General features: G+C 39.7%; 1 protein-coding gene and 1 non-coding gene across 2 annotated transcripts in view; one reads left to right on the forward strand and one right to left on the reverse strand.

The window, feature by feature from the left end:
• Positions 1-16122, reverse strand: part of VRK2 (VRK serine/threonine kinase 2) — a 40436-nt gene extending 24314 nt beyond the window's left edge. Inside the window, exons 1-7 of the mRNA XM_065059370.1 lie at positions 15944-16122; positions 15542-15682; positions 7831-7886; positions 7225-7294; positions 6310-6397; positions 6091-6199; positions 4737-4829 (exon numbers count right to left, since the gene is read on the reverse strand). Of these exons, the coding sequence (XP_064915442.1) occupies positions 4737-4829; positions 6091-6199; positions 6310-6397; positions 7225-7294; positions 7831-7886; positions 15542-15677 (552 nt within the window). The 5' untranslated portion in view covers positions 15678-15682; positions 15944-16122. The remainder of the gene's footprint in view (positions 1-4736; positions 4830-6090; positions 6200-6309; positions 6398-7224; positions 7295-7830; positions 7887-15541; positions 15683-15943) is intronic.
• Positions 2189-2260, forward strand: TRNAC-GCA (transfer RNA cysteine (anticodon GCA)). The gene has a single exon. It is a non-coding gene; the product is annotated as a tRNA-Cys (tRNA).
• Positions 16123-16331: the final 209 nt, after the last annotated feature.

Genomic DNA, 16331 nt, shown 5'->3' on the forward strand with positions numbered 1-16331 from the left:
GAACAAATATGACGTGACTCGTCAGTGGCAAGCCCTAACGCTGGAATCAATTGAACTCTGAGATACTTGGGTCATCACTACAGAAAGAAAATAAACCAGTGTAAACAGTTCTATCCTAATGTAGCAGCAGGACTCATGAAAAAAAATAACGCCATCCAATTGTGAAGTGACATCTCAGATCAGGCAGCACCCATGACTTAAAACTGTTTCTGTATGGTACCTCCGTATACTGTATCCTTCCTAAAAACGCATAAAGGAGAACAGAAAAGATTCTCATTTTTCTCAACTCACCTGCTCTTTAGCAAATCTGTCATACTGGACTAAAGAGCAGGAAGCAAAATGATTCATCTCACAATGAAAGACAGCTTAAAGTTGGAATTGTTTTCATGCATGTTTTCCCCATATGATTGATATGTGAGCTCTGTATCCTCTATGCTGTTCCACTGAAAGCTGCTCTTAAAACTTACGATTTCAAAACATTTTTGTATTCTTTTTTCCTTTTTGGTTAGGGCTATCTATGATAATCACGTCTGAGAGTTTTATTCTGTAACTGCCTTGCCTAAGAAATGCTTAAAATCAAAATCAGAACTGAGGTACAAATGCAATTAAAATGTACAGCTTAGAAATCCAAATAGGCAACTTCTGGTGCGGACTTGAGTCTGCAACACTAAAATAAATCTGCCCATATATTCCATGGGGGGTGAGGGGGAAAGAAAATACTACACCGTAATTATTTTGAAGAGGCATTATTCCAAACATTATTTCATTTATTAAAAACTCTTATTTTAAGCTTTTGTCTGGAGACCGTTCGGCCATTTTAATAGTATCATATTTTAAACGAGTTTAACGGATTTGAATTTCTTTTTTAGAGCCCATATCAGTAACACATTTTCTGTTTCATGATACAAACAGGTACTACTATGCACCGAATTATCTTTAACTCACCACAATAGTGAGCCAGTGCTTCACTTGTTCTGTAATTAATAAGTCTGATCACTTCAAGTTTTGTTCCAGGCCTCTCCAAGATCCGCGGGCTGCGCACTTCCCTCAGTACATCACTCTTGTTCTGCCATCGTGCTGGGTCCATGTTCAGAAACATATCGACTAGAGAATTGATCTTTTGACCTGTAACTCACTGAATGGCCTCGCTCCCTTCTACTGAATAGATCTGCAGCAAGCTGCTCTTTGAGGTCACTTGATTCTGATCTTCTAACCATTTCTAAACATCATTTGGAGGTCACAGAGTGACAGGACCTTTACTTTATTTGTTTCTCAGCCTTGCCACAGAAGGTAGGAGATAGCAGTATGGATTTCACATGTTCTTTCAAAAAAGGGACTATGATATTTATTGGCTGTGGTGTAAACGTACCAGGTTAATTTACAGTAGAGAGAGAAGCAGCAGAAAGTCTGACAGAAAAATGATGTCTTTTGGAACTGCAGGAAGTCCGTGACAAATTCGCACATAAAAGTTCACATGAACAGCCACTACATGACAAAAAAAGCGCCAAGATGAGTATAAAGGTACATATGATTGTTTTAAGAGATATATGTCTCTTCACCAAAACGGAATATGGAAATATATTCTGAATATATATATTATTTTTAAGATATTAGTTCTGGGTTTCCTTTAAAAACAGATTTCTAGAATTAAAGAATACTTCAAATCTGTTTTCTCTTAAAATCCTAGACCCTAAAGAGCGAGAACGCACTGGCATAAAATTCTGACCAAAACCTCACCACAGAAATTGTTAGGTCAGACAGCTTTGTTATGCCAACTCCCACTGGAACTCCAGGTTTCTCAGCTTGTATGCCTGAATTCGAGTTTGCCACTGGCTAGATGCTCTCACTCCCTATTTTGAGATGAGGTTGATTACTTCACCTCTCAGTTGCACTGTTTTTAAAAACCGAGACCAAGACACTCCAGATTTCCACCATTTCAGCAGAGATAGAAGGCTGGACAAAACACTTCACAGGCATTTGGCAGCACTAACAGTGTCTGAGGTTTTATCTGAAGTGTCCAAGGTTAGTACAAGACTGCCAAATTAAAACACAGCATTTCCGACAACACCTTGGAGGCTACAGGACAGGAGATTCCACATTGTTGTCATATTTAGTCAGCAGTAATACTCCGCAGAGCTTCCCAAAACACAGTTTTGGTAAATACATATGACATTTATTACAAACATGTGGGGGTATAGCTCAGTGGTAGAGCATTTGACTGCAGATCAAGAGGTCCCCGGTTCAAATCCGGGTGCCCCCTTAAAAATCCTTTTTCAGGCTAGACATGAGGAAGCCATTTTTTACAATAAGTGTAGTAAATGACTGGCCCTGGTTGCCCAGAGAGGTGGTGGACGCCCCATCCCTGGAGACATCCCAGGCCAGGCTGGACAAGACTCTGAGCAGCCTGAGCTGGGTAAAGATGTCCCTGCTCATGGCAGGGGGATTGGACTGGATGGGTTTTGAAGATCCCTTCCAACCCAAACTATTTTGTGATTTTATGATTCAACTCACCAGCATGTTATAAAGACAGCTTAATTTGTAGAAAAGGCTGTTGTAACATCGTGAAGTCTTACTTAGGATCTGGACATGTTTGGAATAGGAAGAAGCAACTTTCATGGCAAAATTACATGTAAATTAATAGCACATGCAAACAGCCAGGCCATGACAAATGCAAAATCCTCTTTGCAAGCACTCATGTACCTGAATCTGTGAGAGAATGTTGTCTAGTACTGCCCCTAACCCAGGTAACGAACATTTACTGAAGTACGGGGGCAGACAGCACATCAGAGTCAACAGCACCAGGGGAAGGATATTCACTTAGTGGCATATCTACGTCTGCCAATTTGAAAGTTTTAGCTTTGGTGTTGGTGAGATTATTCCTTCTTTTTATGCCCCACAAGCCACAGAGCATACGTGTTTCAAGATATTGTGCAAGCTGTGTCCGGAAGATATATTTTTGTTTGACCCGAAACAGTCCCATTATGCCCCTGATGCACAAGCTGAAGTACAGTACACACTACCTTAAAATACTTTTAGAAATTATCATCACTGTCTACATGGCTGTAGGCTGGTGCGGTATAGTCATCACGGCTCCAGCAAATCAGCAGACTGTGGGCACTTGCAGAATTTCTGGGCCCCATGACTGGGAAGCTTATCTGAATAATACCTGAAGAGCTCTAAGTTTTGTTAAGCATACAGAAATGAAAGTTTAATTCCTACCTTACAAATGCAAACAAATATTAGAAATTCTCTCCTGCTAGCTCTTCTGAATCAGTATGTGAATTTTTAAAAATATTTTATAGAAAAAATTCAATGGAAAAGAAATTTTACTGAAAATCTTACACAACAGCTTTCAGCAGTAACATACACTTCGTATGTTTCGAGCTAGGAGCTACTTAAACTAAAATGTCTATTGATTTATTTACTAAATATAACAAGTCATATTTCCACCTAAAACCTCTGTCCAGTAATTCATAAGTACCCTATTTTTAATTTGTCATGGAATACGAAAACAAAATACTAGTATAGCACAACCTTCATGTGGACAACACGAGAAACAAATCAGGAAATCACCCCACAAGCTGGCTAATTCAAAAGCAGCCGATCAAAGTCAGCTACATGTCTTAAAATTTTATGATTACTGTAAATGGACATTTCCAAACTTATTTCAATGTGAGAAACAGCAGCATATCTCACTGTCATAAAAATACACAATAGCCAAGACAAAAAAAAAAGCCATTTGAGTTATGTTAATGTGTTTGGATAGCAGATTGTTTTGCCTCTAAATAGCCTCCTCCTTTGGATTCAGCAGGCTGGTAAACACCATAAACTGAGATTATGTACTGGCTGCTACCACTGTCTAAGAACAGGGTTGTTTTAAACAGCCATGAATGCTGAAAAGTTAAATTTGACTCAATCATTTAACTTGAAACCTGTAAAACAAGCAGACATAGTTCAACTGTTTAATCTCTAATGGCAGTGAGCTGTTTTGCAAGATCTGTTTCTTATCACTGCAGCAGAAAAACAAAAATTGAAAGAAAAGATGAAGTATTGCTCACAGCTAATTACATTGAAGTGAAGCCAGAGATGTCCTTTTTTTTTCCTAAATTATTTTTTTTTCCAATAAAAAAGCATACTTAAATTTTACTAGCTGAAGAAAAAAGAAGACATCAGAGGAGCATGTAGAATATGACAGGATCAAGAGATTTGTTTCAAAACATTTCACCAAAACACTCCAATTTCAAAGCTAGCTTTAGTTTTAGACTGTTCTAGAGAAGCAACCTTAATCCTACTTACTTGTTATATCCACTACAACGAGCACGACATAAGAGTTAAATGCATGGAAACACAATTCATGACAGTATTAGAAAGCTAGAACTTCCTGAGAATGAAAACACAATGGACCATATCCTTAAACTCTACTAACATACTTAAACTGGCATAATCTAGAACAGCAATTAGATCCTCTAATTTACCACCTTGATTAGTTTACCATCCATACCAGTACCTCAGTCAGCAGAGCACAAAGGGAACAAAGTAGTTCCATTCCGCTTTCTCAGACCTTAAGCTCCACAGAGCCCCTTTCAGATTTGTCATGAGGATGTGTATGTCCTTGCATAAACTTGTTTTATTAAAAGAACAGTTAATGCAGAATATTTAAACTTAATAATAACTTAAAACTATTAACCAGTTTTAAACACATTAGAGTAACAGTGTAGGTAAGTAAACATGCTTACCTCATGTGGATTGGTGTAGCCCAAAAGTAGATTTGCTGCTTTAATGTCACCATGAACATACTCATTTTCATGTATATATTCCAAAGTATCCAACTAAGAAAGGAGTAGAACAGAAAACATCATCATCATCATTATCATCTTCACTCTGCCCCTAACCCTACCACCAAATAATTCTCACTTATTCAGTGAAACCAAAGGCTATACAGACTGAGCTGTCTGGTTTGAGTAGAGCACAAGGACCACCTGGTCTGTCCCCAAGGTCTGTTCCCATCAGGCACAGAGCCAGTGGCAAATCATAAACAAGCTATGTATTTGCATGAGGTATCCCTGGGTAGCTACCTGTGAGTATCAGCTTCTAAGGTCACAAAGCAAGAATGAAACTAGTACTTTATAAACACTGGAGGAAATGGTGAGACCACCAAGCTCTTAAAAAGAACATATAAACCTTTAGGGCTGATTGAATAATAATTTGATCCTGCCAGGTATTATGTGGCCTGAATTTCATGTCTCCATTGCCCCGCATCATCATCCTTCTTCAGCTCCTTTCCTGAGATACAGTAGCCATAATTGTTATTAAAAAACATGTTTGCACTCAGCAAGTCATACAAAAGACAACCTAATCCTGGCTTTTGGAGAGTCCAAAGAGTTTTACAAGTTTCTCAGTTATGTGACTACAAACCCTAAATGATTTAGGTTAAAAGACACTAAGACACTCTTTCTGCGAAAACTTGTCATTTTTACTCAGAGTTCCTCTTCCTGTAACATATGACCACCGCCTCTACTCCACTTGCTATGCAGCTCTGTTCAGTAATAACAGCCTTTCTCAATACAAATGATATTCCAAAGGAGCACAAATACCATCTTCCGTTAATGTGTGCCAGTCTACATACATTTGAAAACAAGACCGATATTTGCAGGCTGGCCTAATCCTGGTCTGTACAATCAGTGTGTTCAAACACACTGAAAATTTTGCATTCAGGCATGCAATTGTGAACTTTGACAAATATGGATGTCTAATACAATACCCTTCAGACACGAAAGAAAAAATCAATACATGTTAAAGCATATGAGAATAGGCTTACACATCTCAGTCTAGACACACATTTTGAAGTGTATGGTCTTTTAACCTATTAGAAAAAAAATTTAGTTTGAGCCCACCAACTTCTAGTCTGCAGAGGTTCTTGAGTTTCTTCAGCTTTTATTTTTAAAAGGATGAAAAGTCAGAAAATACATAGCATTTACACGTTTAATTCTAAACTCAAGATCTATCTAAAGGAACTACATTAGAAAGACAATTTTCTAGTTGAACTCAGCAAGTTTGAGACATAGCAGTTTCCTCTCACTCTGTACATACTATTCGTGCCCCAAGTTGCAGAACAGTCTCCTTCTTAAATCTGCCTCCGCAGTCTTCGCAGATTCTTTGAAGGTCTTCCCCCAGTCTCTCCATGACCATGAATCTATAGCTAACAGGAAATAAAGAGAGGAATCCTTTAAGACAAGACTGCAAGTTTGCATCAGATTGAAAGGACTTCAGTCAATTTGAGGCTTAATTACAATTCATCCACCACGTTACCTTTTTCCCTTGTACTCAGCCAAGCCTGATCCCCAAAACACTGGAATTCCTAAACATCTTATTTTTTTGAGATTCATCCATTTTCTTACTGTAATAATAACAAAAAGATAACATTGGGTTAAAGGTAGCTAGAGCATTTCAAGTGGGCTGTGGGGTTCTTTTTGCTGGTTTTGTGTTCGCTATCAAGCCAAGACTTCAAATTAAACAAATATGACTTATTTGCCAGTTTGTGTAGGAAACAATTCAGACCATAACTTTACTCTGAAATTCTCTACATTCTGCAAAACAAGAAGCAGGTTTTCTGTTCTAGCAATGTGGTACTTTGTTCTCCTAGAAGGCAGATAAGCAATTATCAATAGCTGAAGAAATAATTCATTTAGAAGCTCTACTTTATTCAATACAGAACGCTTCAAGCTATCACAAGTGTTTATGTCTACCAGCAAACTAAGTCATCTAAAGTCTTTAGGACAGTTCTCATGAAAAAGAAATCACATCCATGCTTAAGTGTCTGTAGAACCAAGTGCCTTGATTATTACTAAATCCTGTGAAGATTACACACACTCTTAGCTCTGCACATAGAAAGAGTTATTAGCAGAAATACGGTCACCAATTAGTCCATGTAGTACCTGTGTTCTAAGGCTGGCCTCTCTCTGGAGGCCATTCATTGTTGTGCACTCCGCAGTGTGCACACAATAAATTTGATGTGCTTCTGTTGTCCCTTCTGATCAGAAAAGACCATGAAGACGTTCAAGTAAAGAAACCTATAGCCACTTAAAATTATAGCGTCAACTAGCATTAGTTCAGTGTATATGGAATGAGTTTGCTATCAAGCTCTAAAGCAACAGTTTTTATTAGATGTAGTCAAACCCAAATTTTTCTTTAAATCCTCCTGAATCAAACTGATATGTTACTTACTATGCTCTAGTTTTGCAGCCCGCTGGTAAAATTTCAGTTCAGAAAATAAGGGGCCATTTTCAAGATATTCCTGTTGAGAAAGAAACAAATTTAGTACCAAAAAATGCATTAGAAAGACAACGGTTTCTAATGAAAAGTGTATGAGAAATTCAAAGAGGATGAACCCCCCTTTTTCCCACCTCCCATATACCATACCATGTGAAATGTAATTTTAATAAGTAGCTAAGAAGAAAAGTTGTTTGGCAACGCCTTTGCAGAAACAACACAGATTCTTTCAGGAATTATTTAAGACACTATTTTCCGTAATATTGTAGATCAGGTGTGTTTAAGTTCAGAGTCTGACTTTGCTTATGAAACTGTTGAGGGCAGTAATCAAGGAAAGGAAAGAATCAAGTCAAAGAAATACTACGTGTCAGGGAAATGCCAAATACATCCCCAAGCAGAGAAAGTAGATTAAGTAACAAAAAAAAAAACCCAAAAAACAGGGGAAAAAAATCCAAAAGTCACAAGCATGAAATACAGACCCAATGGTGAAAATAAGGATAGATAATTAAGAGAAAGAACTGCATAGAAGTTAACAATTCAGAAATGAGATCTGCACATTACCACTTTAATTACATGCACTGCATCATCTTCTACGGGAATATGAGTTTGGGGGGAGGCTGCAAAAAGAAAAAGAGATGGAGATCAAACTGTATGCAACAAAATATAATTGCAAACAAAGACCAAGCTAAGGTTGTATAAGGTGACCAAAAAAATAAACTCTGAAGATACCCAACATTTTGTCTGAATTCCTGTTTTTAAAGGTCAGAATTTTGCCAAGTTCAAAGAAAAACAAAATGAAAACAACACACACACGGAAGTTTTAATTAACAAGTCCAGAAACTATTTTAACGCACATTTTCAGAACTTTCTCTCTCAATGCTAATTAAGGAGTAAGCAGGATGTCCCCACTGCAGGTTTGCACCACAATGAGGCATTCCATTATAATGGACGATGTTTAAGTCATTGCAGTCAATTGGATAACCTCTGTACGTGGCTGCTGTCAATCCACTGTCGTGACAAAGACACCACTTAAAAGTTACAACCTACATTATGCCCTTGACAGGATTGTCTGCTTTCCTCTATTACAAATTAATTTGGCCCTGGAACCTTGATTTCTGTCCTAACATTCTTTAGACCCTGGCCTAAGCTAGGGGTAGCACAGCCAGCACCTGCCTAAAGGGGAGACGAGGGATTTTGCCTCTTAGTGCAAGCAGAGATTTCAAAACAATAATTGACCACATGTGCCAATTACAGCCCAGGAGACAGAACCTCTCTGCACAGACAATGCAATCCTATTTTCTTCTGACCCTGAGAGAACTATCAGTTCTCTCTGATACTACTGAAGCTACATGGAGCTATACTGGGATTAAAATTTAATGAGACTAAATCATCTTTTAGAATCATCACTGAAAAAAACTAAAAAGAATACAGTTCCAAGGAAATAAGTGTCCCTTTCAAACTTCTTATAATGATCAAATACCAACAACAGTCCAGGTGTGAAACACTTCAACTATGAGCACACACAAAAATAGACTACTTTTATCCGCATAATAAAAATCAAGTAAACTTACATCTACTCAAACCAACCAAGCTTACATTTTTTGATGGTCAGGGAACAAAAATATTTTATAACAGACTCCTTCAGCTGCCATCTTCCTTCAATTCTATTCAGCATCTGGGTTGAATTTGGCAGCATACACACCCCAAACACCCGCAGGCTCCCCACTGCATTCTGCTTGACACTTCCCCATGGGAATTCTTCTGTGCTAATAACACATTAAGATAAAATGAACATATCCTGAAACAGTAGCTCTGGAAGGTGTGACCTATCCATAGACTCAAATGAGTAGCAGTCACATTCAGAATGCACTTTAAAACTATCATGCAAGCAGGAAGGAAGTTTTGGTAAACTTTGTTCTTACCATATTATTGTATGGAATTGGGAATTAAGGCACAGGTGCTTAAGTCTTTATCTTTCTCTGCCACATGTAGGCTGTGTGTTAATAGCTGAAGACATTAGCTTAAAGGAACACATGCCATGTGTTTTGTTACATTCAACAACATCACATTACGCAAACAGAGTTAGATGTGCTCCCTTGCTGACACAGATCAGGAAAGAACCTATGTATAAGAAAATGTCTTTTAATACCAAGTTACTTAATAGAGGTTTGGTAGGTATAGAAAAGTACCAAATTTAAATGTATTTGAAAGAGTCTGATCTAACTTCCCTGTAGACATCTTGACATTTTATAAAGAGAGGCCTCGTTCATGGTAATCTGGAACAGACAGTAACAGCTGTCAGGGTAATGAAGAAGAGCAATTAACGGGAGGTAGCCCAGCAAAAGGGTCTAACCCCCACGGTTCTTAGCTACGCCAGCGTGGATGCTTTTTGGAGTCACACTGAAAGAATATCATGAAGAAAAATAAAACCAAAACTAACTGGCAATCATTACAGTGTGAAAAGGGAGAAAAGTCAAACAAAGCTCAACAAGACACAGGAACAGATGCTCCATAAAATGGGTACACGGCATTCAAATCTACAAAAGGAGAAACAGTATTATTATTTTTACTGCACATATATGAAACAAGGCATAATATTCACAATGAATAACACTCTAAACTTCTTACACAATTAACTGCATACACACAGATAGGCAGGAGTTGTATGCGTATCTTTTGTAACATCATTTTAATTAACCATTCATATATCAAGCAGCAATACTTTAGCCACTGCTCAGAAATAAGACAGACTATTTTTTGTCCATAAACATACATAAATTGTTTTTTAAAAATTGTCTCATTACTATGTATAGTTACTTAACAGACTGGAAAGGCTCCCAAGGTTTAACAAACAGTCTGATTACATACCTCATAGACCACCACCACATACTCTCCTGCGAGTTTAGCTCATAGTTAATTACTGTATACTCGTAATTAGCCATGTGCTAGCCTCGTTCTGTGTGGTAGCACATGGCTATTTATAATATTACAATCAGTTAAATGCTAGACTGCAGGACAGTAAGCAGACACCCTGCAGGAGAGCAATGCTGATAGGCAGGAGGTCTCTGATGGCACATAAGTACACACACAGAGTACCAGGAGCACTATATGGTGAAATTATGTGTGCAAAGGATATCTTAAAATAGCATAACAAGTGTGAGAGTTCCCAGTTTACAGTTCATGGTGCTTTTATCAACTAGAGATGCACAATCTCCTTACATTTGGGGGGAGGTGTGTTTACGTACGCACACAATTGAAACCATTGTCTGCATAATTGTTAACTGGGAACACTGGTGCAAGACGAAGCTGTGTAGGGGGCTGTGGCTGTTTTTGTGAGACTCGTTCTTGCATGCGACAAAACACTGGCAAAGGGCAAAGCTCTATTTTCCCTTCATCCCACCGTTGCAGCTACCATGCCAGTGAAAAGCATACAAATGTAAAATGCACTCTAAAATAAAGCAGTGCAGAAGGATTCACATTCTTTGCCATAATTTCCAACTGTTATGCCTACACAACACAGCAAATAACTTACCTCAAATTAACCCATGTCTAGAATTCCCTAGTTTGACCCAGGCACAGCAGTTATGGTCTTATCATCCACTTTAATCGAGAATTTCATCCGTTTTGTTGCTGAGTGCCACAACCTTAATTAATGTAGCTTTCTAAATGTTAATAAGACATGGTAACAAAAGAGTGTTTCTGGATGATCTGCGATTTCCTACAACCACACAGCACAATTGCATGCAGTCTGACAAAGCAACGTGCCAGCTCTATTTGCCAGTTCAAACGTGCTTGTTGTAGTTTTAGCAGTTAATTTGTGGCAGTCACATTTGGAATATGGCGAAATATTTTCAATGGCTCTCACAGAACCAGTTTTGTTGACAAAGTTTACACAGTGGAAAAGAAAACAGCATTGATTTGGCAGTTTGGAAAAACATCCCTGCTCCTGTCCGCAGCTGGTGTCTTTGCCACTGCTGGATATTTTGACGATGTTTGTTTGGGAAACATGAATAAAACAATTTTCAGAAGTTCTTGGGTTGCTAGCATTTAATTTTTGCTTTGTTTCATTGGTTAACTAATCCTGAGGAATGGTATTGTCAGCTTAGTTTTAAAAACTAACCTCAAAAATGCCACACTTCAAAGTCACAGGCTACCTATAAAAAAAGCTGGCAAACTTCTGACCCTGCTTAAGTCAAGCCAAGGGCTGTTAAATTCGTCAGCTAACAAAGACAGGGGAGTACTGCTGAGAGCATCTAACAATAAAGAACAATCTAAGTTGTAGTAATACAGTTACTAAAAACAAAATGTACACAAATCAATTAAAAGTAGCATCTGTGATTTAACACACAACTTCAAATATTTCCTACATATGGAGTGTACTAAGGCAAATATTTAAAGGCGAACAAAGCACATTGCTGCCCCCCAGACGCCTTTGTGACATCCAATACTTCCCAAGAACTGAAGCATTCAGTGTTTGAAGGGTGTGTACAGTCCATTTGTAATGTCACCTAATGAAGATCTGTTTCTCTGCTCCTACTGTTACTTTAAATACACATCATCATTTCCTGAACAGACTTGCCTGAGCAAGGTTTATGAATGGGGTTTTTTTAGATTATTGTTCTAGGTAGCTTTAAGAATGTTGAGTTTCATTATACAAATTACATATACATAGCCCTCTGTACCATGCTTGTGAAACCATCTTCCACAAGACCTAACTAAACTGGTTTTGGTAGAAAATTTTGCTTAGCTGCTAAACTGTTTTGCAGTTAACTGCAAATATCTCCAAGTTAAGAACATTCAGCACTGGTAAGAAATTTTACTACCTTTCTCACTCACCTTTCTACGAAGCCTTGATCTTGATTCACCCAAGCCAAAGTTTTGTATTCCACAGCAATAGAAGCCATTGTTTGACTTTCAAAGTTAATTACTCTAAGCTGGAATAGGTATGACACATTCTTTAACCCCAGGCAGAAAAGCTTGGTATGGTCTGCTCTTACAGCCCTCTCAGATGGGAGTCCAAGCCTCCAATATTTAAAACTTGATGCACAAACTGTTTTCTGGCAAGATTCTGCTGCAGCCCATCTGCTCGTCTGACATGGTGCCCACTCAGAAGATAAAATGCCAGTTGCAGTATGGCACAGGTGCCAAAGACAACTGAAGGGAGTGCCTTCCATCAGGCAACAGGTGCCCTATCGTTCCTCCAAAGCTCCTCCTGTTACTATATAATACTGCTCAGAAATGCATCCTCCACTGAAGAGAAAACAAACAACCAAACACACACACAACCTGCTCACTTGTGTAAAAAAAGAAAAAGAAAGTAAAAAGAAAAGAGGCACCTTTAAGAGATGGAGCAGACTGATCCTGTACCATGTGGTCAGCCCTATGTAATCACCAAGTAGTAAAATTCGGCTAAATCTATGATTTACTTTGCCCACAGACAGGGTGAAAAAAATGGGTTATCTACTCTCTGTATGTGTATTTGTATAGTTTAATACTAGCGACTAGATAAAAAAATTCTTTCCTCAAGTGGTGTTTGTCTGTCAGTGAATTTATTTCCACACTGAGGTTCACATCTGCAGGTACAATGAAACCTTTGCCAAAATGCATTTTAAAATGTGAAGGTTAAGAGAAATCCAACCCTAACCAGACAGCTACCTGCTAGTGCTATTACTTACAAGTTTTTGCTATTAATATTCTTTCCATTGAGTTTATAAAAATCATGCTGAACATATACTTTAGGTATCACTTTTACTGCATTTTTAATTCATTTGCCATACTACAGTAAATATTTTCAGTGAAGTTAATTTAAGCAACTGCTGAAGTACTTAATTTCTATAGAATCAATTGCTAAAGCTGGTTTCCAAACGCAAACCAAGGAATGAACAGTATGACAACGACAGAATGTGCTCCCATCAATGCTTCACTTCCCTGACACATGTACACCCCTGCTCACAGCCATGGAAATTACTCTTTCTGAAATAGAAACAACCTTTTTCTCATACCTCAGCCTGATTCCTAGAACATCAGGCCTCAGAATATCAATGACAGAGACAGAAAAGGCCACAAACACATTATTTTCCTCTTCTTGGAATATGGGGTGGGGGAAGAAAAAAGGAAAGGATAGTGGGCTGGTTATACTGGTGAGAGATCTCCAAGCAGGGCAGAATTCGACTGTGACTTTATCAATACGGACTTTCCTGAGCTTTCCATATTGTAACAACACATGCAAAAATAGCAGTCAAACAGCAACATCTAAACACCTGCTGCAAAGCCAGACACAAAACATCATTTCAAAACCTAAAACTTACAAAGTTGCATTACAATACACACACACAATACATTTACAATGTAATAAGTTCTATTTTAAAAGACTATCTAACAAGCATGTATACATATAATATAAAACCTAAATAATTTGCAAAACCATCAGTTCCATGAGAAAGAAGCCTGCAAACAGATAGTGCTGCGTACAGCAGATTTCACTGTGACGGTGGAATTTTAACAAACCATTGCGTGACCTTTCTGTGTTTAAATTTTCAGTCCAAATTGTGCATTAATAGAGTGCTTGCAACAGGACTAGAGAATGATTTATATAAAGACTGATGTTAATTACTGACTGTGATCAGGAAGATAAATGAGATAATGTGAGGCTCTCAGTAGCACCCTCCTCAACTCTTGCTTAATTTTCCAGTGTACTGCCACTGTTCTCCAGAGGGCTACAAGCTAGTTGTGAGACCACCAATATGTCACATTCTTCCTCAGCTGCTCTATTCTGTTCCTTCTTACCAAGGGATAACAGCTCTGAAGTGTCTCACAACAAATTAGTACCAGTGACAAAAATAAAATAAGACTTTTAACATACAACAGCATAGTTAATTCTCACTTATGATCCATATTGCTCTCACTACAACAAAAGCAATTCTTGAATGAACATCTCTAGATGGCTTCTATTACTCTGGCAGCAGAGGAAGGTCTCCTCTTCAGTACTGTGAGGAATCGGCATTTGTGAGCCTTCTGCTGCTGGGTTTGCTCTGGTCAAGGGAAAAACACAAAGGAATCCAAGGGAAGGAACAAATCAACAAAGAAACAGATAAAATGGCACAGATGGGAAAGAAGAAGAACAAAACCAGGGAAAACATTTGTGAGGCAGGACAGAACTTGTAGGTAGCGGTTACTTTCAAGTATATAATTAGAAGTTTAGAAGCCCTACACCTGAAGAAACTATTTGCATCCTAGGGCTCATGGTCAGTAAATGGCATTCAGCAGCTTTGATTCACTGAACAAAAACTTTGCTGGCATGCAGCCCTTGTAAATATATTTTGCAGAGATACTGTAAAATTTCTCAAGAATGTTGTTATAGATTAATGGAGTATGGAGTACCCTTAATGGGAAATTAAGCTATAACAACGCACATCAAAATCTTTACACCACTACAGTAAAAATACTTATTAAAAGATATAGCTGGCAAAGTTAACCTTTAATTTCATAAAAGGGCTGTGCTGTTCATATCTGGCAGGCAGTCGAACTTGTCTGCACTCTCCTGTCTCACTCACCTCTCTTCAGCTCTTTCTGGATTAGCTTCTCTCTGAAAGTTTACATCTCACTGTATACACACTAAAAACTAGTCTGAACAGAACAGAGAAAGAAGGTGCCTCTCAGCACTGAGCACCAGTATCTTACTCTCAAGCTTTGACATCTACTTCACTCCCCTTGACTCTCAGAGACAGCTGAACGTTTTTGTAAGATTAAGCCCCCAAAAAACCTACTGAAAGGTATACTTTTCATAATAAAATCACACATCAGAGATAAAGAGATGGACTAAACACCAGCAAACTATTGTTGCTGTTATGCTTCTTGGATGAAAACTGATTTAGTCCTGGCCAGAAAATCACATTTCCAGTAACAGGAAACCCAGAGCACTCCAGAGCACTCGACTGGCGTAAATCCAAAGTGGCAGCTCATGAAAGCATCACCATTACTTTGAAGAGCATCAGCTGGCAGTGCTCGTCGGCAGCCTGACAGCAGCACCCTGCCTACCCCACAAAAGCTCCATGGAAAAGCACACTAGAAGCCAGCAAACCGGGCTAGGCAGCCCACGGACAACACGCTGCACTATCAACAACGGGGTGCTATAAGCATCAGAAAACCACAAGTCAACACAGATGAACACCAGCACGTAAACAACAGTAACTTTTAAAACTCATTCTTATTCATGGCGGAAAGTTCCAAAGAAATGTACACAGCCCCCTTCTAATCACCACCAGTATTTTACCTAAATAAATGAGGCCAAATCCTCCCTGGCCGATCTGACTGCCCAGCCTCCAGACTTTTCCTTCCGTGTCTTTCAGGATCATGTCTTTTGGGAGAGGAACCGGCAGCTTGTACCTGCCTCTATCCTTAGGCGGCATCGTACCTTGAAGGGAGGGGAGAAAACGAAAGAAAAAAGTTAACTTTTGTCAGAAGAAACAAAACACCCCTCGATGTTCTTCGCTCCGCTGGCACCGAGCAGGGGAACCAGCGCCCCGCGGCCTCCCCGGGCGATCCCCGCGGGGCCTTTCAGCGGAGCAGCAGGCGGGCCGGCTCCCTCACCGCGGCCTCCCCTCCAACGGCCGGCGGGACGGAGTCAGATCCCGGGGACGGAGTCGGCCCCACCGCCCGCTGCTCCCGCACCCACCTCCGCAAGGCCCCCGCGGCCTCCCCGCTACAAACTTCCCGGCTGAGAATTTCCTGCAGTCCGGGCCCAGCCGCCGAGCGCCGGCCCGCAGCAGAAGAAGGAAGCGGGCTGGTCTCCTCCCGCGGGAAGCCCCGGGGCGGGGAACGGGGAGCGGGGCGGGGAGCGGGGCCGGCCGGGCGGGACGGGAGTCCCTGAGCCGCCCGGTTCCCCTCCGCGCGGCGGGGAGCGGGAAGAGCGCGTGCGGTTTCCCGCCTCCACCGCCCGCTCGCGCAGCGACATTCGCCTCAGAGGGAAACGCAGAAGTTTTAATGGCGAACCTGACCCCCCAGCCGCCTTTGCTCACTCTCTTCTAAAGGCGCACTTTGCAAGTGAAGAGGATTTTTTTGTT

This window comes from Columba livia, chromosome 3 (genome assembly GCF_036013475.1).
Source record: "Columba livia isolate bColLiv1 breed racing homer chromosome 3, bColLiv1.pat.W.v2, whole genome shotgun sequence".
NCBI lineage: Eukaryota > Metazoa > Chordata > Aves > Columbiformes > Columbidae > Columba > Columba livia.